Source organism: Echinops telfairi, unplaced genomic scaffold (assembly GCF_000313985.2).
Source record: "Echinops telfairi isolate 266 unplaced genomic scaffold, ASM31398v2 ScPeMD7_28;HRSCAF=97, whole genome shotgun sequence".
Lineage (NCBI taxonomy): Eukaryota > Metazoa > Chordata > Mammalia > Afrosoricida > Tenrecidae > Echinops > Echinops telfairi.
The window spans coordinates 2,406,651-2,413,915 of NW_022103925.1; the positions used below are offsets into that span (position 1 = coordinate 2,406,651).

The 7,265-nt window shown below is 59.5% G+C and overlaps 1 protein-coding gene across 1 annotated transcript in view; it reads left to right on the forward strand.

The window, feature by feature from the left end:
• The window catches only part of ZFYVE28 (zinc finger FYVE-type containing 28), a 105,245-nt gene extending 97,986 nt beyond the window's left edge, over nt 1-7,259 (forward strand). Inside the window, exons 8-12 of the mRNA XM_045289469.1 lie at nt 559-713; nt 2,199-2,315; nt 2,812-2,916; nt 5,974-6,077; nt 6,707-7,259. Coding sequence (XP_045145404.1) covers nt 559-713; nt 2,199-2,315; nt 2,812-2,916; nt 5,974-6,077; nt 6,707-6,838 — 613 coding nt within the window. The 3' untranslated portion in view covers nt 6,839-7,259. The remainder of the gene's footprint in view (nt 1-558; nt 714-2,198; nt 2,316-2,811; nt 2,917-5,973; nt 6,078-6,706) is intronic.
• Nucleotides 7,260-7,265: the final 6 nt, after the last annotated feature.

Consider the following 7,265-nt stretch of genomic DNA (forward strand, 5'->3'; position numbering starts at 1 on the left):
CCACCTCCTCCACCTCCTCCTCCTCCACTTCCACCACCTCCTCCACCTCCTCCACTTTCACCACCACCACCTCCACCTCCACCACGGGAACTCATCCTCCACGCCCTGCTCCCCTGCCTCCTATCCCCGGGAACACTGGTTTCTGTATCATCGGGTATTTCACGTGAGTGAGGTCATACAGCGGCTGTCCCGTTGTGAGGGACTTACAGCAGGACTTCATTGCTTCCTGTGGCCGAGTGGAATCCTGATTTAGCCCCCCCCACACCACCACCGCCCTCCCTCCCAGTTGGGCTGACGCAGAGGTTTCTGTTTGCGCCTTCACCTCCGGGTGTGTACTTTTGGTCGGGACTGCTGGGTCGCGCCCCACTTTCTGAGGAACTCTCTGTAGGTGGGTGCTGTACCTGTTTCGTCACTGATCATGCCTTCAGATAAGGACAGGGAGCTGTGGGCGGACAGCCCCATACCTGGGCAGTGGAAGCCCATGGGGCACGTGGAGGTTGGCCTGGCCTCTCCCAAGGCTGCTCCGGCCCCACAGCACATTTCTCTTCCTCTGTGCAGTGACCCCACGGCGGCCTCCTGCTCTGTAGACAAGGCCAGACCTGAGGCCGTCCCCAAGACCCCCCACACTGCCCCTGCTGTCACGAGAGAAAAGATCCGCTCACGGTTCCACAGCAGCCATGACCTGATCCACCGCCTCTTCGTCTGCATATCAGGTGGGGGCTGGGGGCCGCTGGCAGGGTGGGATGGCCACCCTAGTGCCCAACAGTGGATGGGGAGCGCTCTGCCTGCCTGGCTTGAGTTCGTTCCCATGGCCTCCTGCAGGGACAGGGCCCCACTCCTGTAAACAGACCACGTGCTGGGCTGCTGATCAGAAGGTAGGTGGTTTGAGCCCACCCTGAGGTGCCCTGGAAGAAAGGTGCTGCCTCCCAGAAACCAGCCTCTGCAGCCTGTGGGACCCAGTCCTGCTTGGCCAGCCCCGACTGCCAGGGTGGCCAAGACGCCACGCAGTGGGTACAGACAAGGGCTTAGTTCTCAAGGACCATACACCAGTGCATGGTCAGTCTGGTGTGTGGCATATAGTATGTGGTGCATGTACATCTATGTGGTCACACTGTGTTTAGTATGTTTGGTATGCGTTTTGGTGTGTGATGTGTGGTGTATGATGTATGTTGTATGCTTGGTGTATATGTCTGTGGTTAGTATGTGATAAGTATGGGGGTATGGTGTGTATATTGCATGTGTGATATGTGTTATGTCTGTGTGGCATGTGCAGTGTGTGTGTTGTATGACTGAGGTGTATGTTATACATGGTCGGTGTGTAGTTGACATAGCGTATGTGTGTTTGGCATGTGCTGTGTGTGGTATGCATATTATCTATGTGTGGTTAGCATGTAGTATATGTAATAGCTGACATGCAGTCATATGTCACACATGACATGGCCTGCCCAGCCTGTACCCCACCTCTAGGGAGCAGGAGGTCTGGCCAGGGCTGTTGTCCTGGTCCTCCCTCAGGCTGGCTGATTGCAGCAGGCAGCAGCGAGGGTCAGTGGCCCCAGAGCGAGGCCAGGTGTGCTGAGACCCTGAGCTTCTGCAGCCGGCAGCTGCCCACTGTCAGAACCGCCCTGCTCATGCCGAGTTCTCCCTTCCCATGACCTGACCACCCCCAGCTCAGCCTGGCCTGCAGGACTGAGCCAGAGGAAGCGCTGCCCTGGGCTGGGGGCACTGCATTTGGCCGTGGGCGGGGCTCTCCCCACTGTGCTGTCAATGCTAGCAGCCGGCAGCTTCCGTACACGTGCAGAACCCACCTGGTCTGAGGAGGGTGAGGGCAGGAAGGCCCTGCGGGTTAGGGCAGAGCATTTTCCTGCGAGGAGCCAGTGGAGTGACGGAATGGGGTGAGCAGAGGAGCCAGCTGCTGCCACTGCCGGTGGACAGGTGCCACCTGAAGTCTTCTGCTGCAGGGATTGTCTCTTTGGGGGCCAAGCAGCACCTTCTCCCCGAGTGGGCTTAGGGTGTGTGGGGTCCTCGCTGAGTGGTCTGAGGATGTGTGGAGCATCCCCCGAGTGGTCTGAGGTCCTGTGGGTTCCTCCCTGGGTGGTCAGAGGGCATGGGGGCCTGAGCGTGGAGCCAGGGTTCAGCGAGACTACAGAGTCTGCCTGCCCGGCACAGGACCTTTTGACCTGCTGTTCTCACCTGCCCAGGCGTGGCCGACCAGCTGCAGACGAACTACGCCAGTGACCTCAGAAGCATCCTCAAAACGCTGTTTGAGGTCATGGCTACCAAGCCCGAGACGGACGACAAAGAAAAGCTGAAGAAGGGTGAGCACCGGTCCACTCAGGCCGGCTTCATGTGGCCACCCTGCCCCTGTCCCCAGGAAAGCGCCCACTCAGGCCAGATCTGATTGACCATCCTGCCCACTGTCCCCAGGAAGAGGGGCCAGGGACCCGCCTCTCTCAGCCACCCCAGCTGGGTTTTCTGTGACCCGCATGTCCCCAGTGGAAACAGCTCAGCAGTGCCAGGCAATCTGCTGGGGGCCATCGGTTATAACTGCCAGAGAAGGAGGGTCATGGTGGGTGGGTGAGAAACAGCCTCAAACCCTGGTCGTAAGGTCGGCAGGCCCCCAGGGCAGTGGACAAAAGCTACAGAGTTGCCCTCTGAGTGCAGGGGCAGGGGTGGTAGTGGTGGATGTGATTTGGGGACCCTGGAGACCTCGGCTCTAGAGTGTGTGCATGCCCAAACCTCTCTGCCCCCCAGGGCATTGCCATCCTGGGACTGATGACTACACTTCTTATGATTGGTGTCTCTCTCTCTCAGTCACCCAGACACTTCGGCGGGCGGCCCTAGAGGACTGTGCCCTGTGCCAGGAGACCCTGTCATCCTCCGACCTCACAGCCAAAGCCCGCGATGGTGACTTCGAAGGTACAGGAAGTCGGGCCAGCCCGGGGTTGCTGCTTCTAGATGCTTCCACCCTTCTGCCCTGGGGTCTGAGCCCCAGTGGTGTCATGATTATGAGTAGCTAGGCTGCTAACTGCAAGGTCAGCAGTTTGAACCCACCAGCCCACTCCGTGGGAGAAAGAGGAGGCTTTCCACTCCTGTAAAAAGTTCTAGTCTTGGAAACCCACCAGGGCATTCCTGCTCGGTCCCCTAGGCCTCCATGAAGTGGAATCGCCCAGATGGCAGTGACTCTCACTGCGTGCGCCCTGGGCCCAGGGAGCGCTTTGCCAGGGAGGTCTGGGCACCGGACATAGGACACCACCAGGTGTTCTGGGCAGGGGCAGCTGAAGCCCAGCAGAACGTGCCCACCACTCGGCGGGGGCTTGTTTCCACGGTTCTTAGCACCATCTTGACGTGGATCCCACGAGACTGGGGACTGGTGGGAGAGCCTCGGACCTCAGCCACCCCAGGGTGGCTCAGTCAGGGTTCTCCAGGACATCGCCAAAGGGGCTTCCAAACATTGTGGGCAGGAAGAGAAAAAATGACCATTTTGAAGCCCCCTTGTATACATAGTGAGTGAGAGAGAGACGAGACAGACACACACACACACCACACTCATGGAGCCCTGGTGGCTCTGTGGTTAAGCACTTGGCCGTGCATCTAAAGGCTGGCAGTTTGAACCTGCCAGCTGCTCTACCAGAGAGAGATGAGGCAGTCTGCCTCCCTAAAGATTGACCCCCCTTGGAAGCCCTCTGGGGCAGTTCTGTGTCCTGTGCGGTGGCTGCTTGTTGCAGTTGATGCGACAGAGACTGGTTGGTTGGTTTGTTTACTGTGTTGTGCCTGCATGAGGTCCTGCTGGCCTGTTCTGACTCACAGAAATCCCAGGCACAGCAGAACAGAACACGACCGGTCCTCCGCCATCCGCACACCTTGTTCTGACGCCGGGCCGTGGTCACAGCCACTACGCCAGTCCGTCTTCCTGTTTTCGCCGACCCTCATTTGACCAAGCATGAGGTCCTTCTCCTGGGACTGGTCTCTCCGTGTGACATGTCTATCTGTGATCATTCCAGTGACTTTGTGGTTGTTGAGATCCCACGTGGCACACACACACGGTCACCACCACGGAGGGGCATTGCGTTGTCCGAGTTGCCCCTCCTCCAGTTACATAAACTCACAGCCCTGCAGGCTTCCCACCTTCTTCCTGGAGTTTCTGTCTGTCCGTTTGGTCCTGCTCAGACGGCTCTTAGGAGAGCACAGTCCTCCAGCAGAACCTTTCTTAGCCGTTGAGCGAAACCGTGGGCTCCCACAGTCGTGGTGAGGCTGGCTCAGGGCCCGCAGGGTTTGCTCTGTCGTACTTGGAGCCCCTGTGCGTCCAGCCAACGCGATGGCCCCAACGAGGAGCTAAATGACTGGCCTGAAGGTGACCTCAGTGAGTGTTTTGGGGTTGAGATCTAAAGACCGTCTCTGCACAATAGTCCCAGCTTCGGAAGCTCCTGAAAGTCTGGAGTCCATGAGAATTTGAGGATCCATTTTGTATTTCCCCACTGGAATCTTCTGTGCAATCTCGGATCAAAACATTCGGGAATGGTAGCCGGGCACCACCCGCGTCTTCTGGCCTGAAAGCAGAGGAGGCCCTTGCTCACAGACGCAGTCAGCCACATGTCCCATGTCCTCCGCCTCCTCCCTCGCTCACCCCAGGTGAACAGAAACCCACTGCTCTGCCTTGGGTGTGGTGTCTTGCAAGCTTCTAAGACCCCCTGCTTCTTGGTCCTCTGCGTCGCACTGGAAGGTAGAAGAGAGGCTCTCAATTGTTATTAGGCCCTTTAACCAGGATGTCCCATGAAAGCATGACTCCAAGTTTTCAACGGCAAGAAACCACAGCTTCTGAGGTTTGAGGTTGTAATGGGTTTGGTTTTAGGGGTGTGTGTGTGTGTGTGTGTGTGTGTGTGAAAGAGACAGAGACCTGGTCGCACAGTGGTTACATGTTCACCGAAAGGTGGGTGGTGCAGGCCAGTAGGCACCTCTGTGGGATAAAAGATTAGAGCCAAGGACATCCTCTGGGGGCAGTCCTACCCCGTCTTATAGGGTCTCCACCCATGCTGTCACACACACAAAATACAAAGACTCGTCTCCAGGAATTGGCCCACAGAGGCAAGGAGAGGCATGACGTGTCCAAGGTCTGGGGGCCAGGTGGCAGGCCGGAGGTTCCTGTGGGTCTGCGCCTAAGAATCCAAAGATCGGGCAGCAGGAGGAGTGGGAGAGTTCTGGAGAAATGTCCTTTCGGTGCAGAGGCAGGACCCACCCCAGGAGGACCCCCCCGTTTTGAACGTCAGGCCTTCAGCTGAGAGGACGAGAACGATTGGATAAAGAAGTTCACCTTGCAGGTGCTGGAAGGGCGTCTTTATCTGAAATGAACGGTTCCATCACCTGGGGTAGCTGTCATGGCCACTGGGCTGGTGCTAGATCAGATACACAGCCGGTCACCCCCGTCAGAGAGCCCCAGATGGCGCGGAACTGGGCAGCCTGCTGACCAACGGCTTCTCAGCTCTCCATGTGCTAGAGGGAGCCCCAGTGGCCCCATCGGTTAAGCTTCGGGTTGCTATCCAAAAGGCCAGCACTTTGAACCCACCAGGCACTCCTTGGGAGGTAGATGGGTGACAGCGGCTGTAAAAATCTGCAGGCTCAGAGACCCCCTGCCCTCGCCCTCCTCGGTCCAACAGCAATGCTATGAGCCAGGGCAACCCAGTGCTGGTGGGTTTGCCGAGAGCCAACACAAACCTGTGTCTGAACCGGCAGCCAGACACCAGACCTGAACCAAGGTGGCGCCTGAAACTGACCATCTCACCGGTGGCCTGGGCCGGGGTGAGGTGTCCAGCTGGGATTTCATTCATGGGCACTGCCCATATATACAAGGAGGGACCATGCCAGCTCGTGAACTGATTGTCCAAGGGGGTCCAGAAGACAAGGCGGGCAGAGGGACCGGTGGCACATCCCCGGCCCCATGGTCACCCGGCTGACCGCCCCTGGTTCTCCTTGTCACAGACCCCCCCGAGTGGGTGCCGGACGAGGCCTGCGGCTTGTGCACCACCTGCAAAGCGCCCTTCACCGTCATCCGCCGGAAACACCACTGCCGGAGCTGCGGGAAGGTGGGTGGGTGCCGGGGGTCTCACAGCCCGAGGCCAGACTGCGTGCATCTCTCCGGCATGCAGAGCATGCGTGGGGAGGGTCCCTGTGCTGAGGCCCTGCAACTGCACCCCAGCCCACAGGGCGTTCATCCTCAAAGCCCATGGCTGGAACCCGCTACTTCCAAGCTGGGGTGGGAGAGGAGGCTGGAGGGGCCGAGTCAGATCTGCTGCCACCTTCAGGGAGCCCTAGTGGCACAGTGGGGTCAGGGTCTGGCTGTGAACGGCAAGGCTGGTGGTTCAAACCCACTGTCTGCTGCAGGGGAGAAAGCTGAGGCTGTTCTGCCTAGAAAATGTTTCCAGCCTCAGAAACCCTCGGCCAGTTCTCTCGGAGTCAGAATCAACCCGATGGCAGTGGGCTGGGCTGGTGCTTTGTTTATAGTCTGGGTTCAGCTCCTGGAACCAAGACCTGTGTCCCCGATCCAGCCCCACAGCCCACAGGTCAGCTCCGGGCAGACCCCATGCACGTCTAGAGGCCGCTTTGGAGGGGAGGCCAGAGGCAGGTGGGGCTGGGGTGGGAAATGGAGAGGCCCTGGGTGGCTGCAGGAAGCCCAGCACTCCCCCATCACCCCTTCCCCCCTTTCCTCTTCCAGATCTTCTGCTCCCGCTGCTCCTCGCACTCAGCCCCGCTGCCGCGCTACGGACAGATGAAGCCGGTCCGCGTGTGCACGCACTGCTACATGTTCCACGTGACTCCCTTCTACAGCGACAAGGCAGCCATCTGACCCGTGCCCGCCCCGCCTCAGGCAGCAGGGACTCTCGTTTCGGGGAAGGGGGGAGGCCCTGCCCTGCCCTGCCCTGGCACCCACCTCCTCCTGCCCCAGCTGCACCTCCTGGATGCCCATCACATCTCATCCACCGCTGCCGCTGCTACTGCTGCTGGGGCCACAGGGCTGCCCTCCCACCCACCCTGGGTGCCTGGTGGCTGCCCCTAGAGAGCTGGGTGTGGGGCCGCTGCACCCTGTCCCTGCTGCCTTGGGGTCCAGCCACTGTGACCCATGCACTGCTGGTGCCCTCACATGAGTTACAGGCAGCCCCGGGACCCCAATCTGGGAACAGGTGGGGGAGGGACACGCAGGGGCAGGTCCCGGCAGGGCTTCCCCCAGAGCTCTGGGAGGGACCGGCCCTCCTCATCCACACCTCATCCCCCGC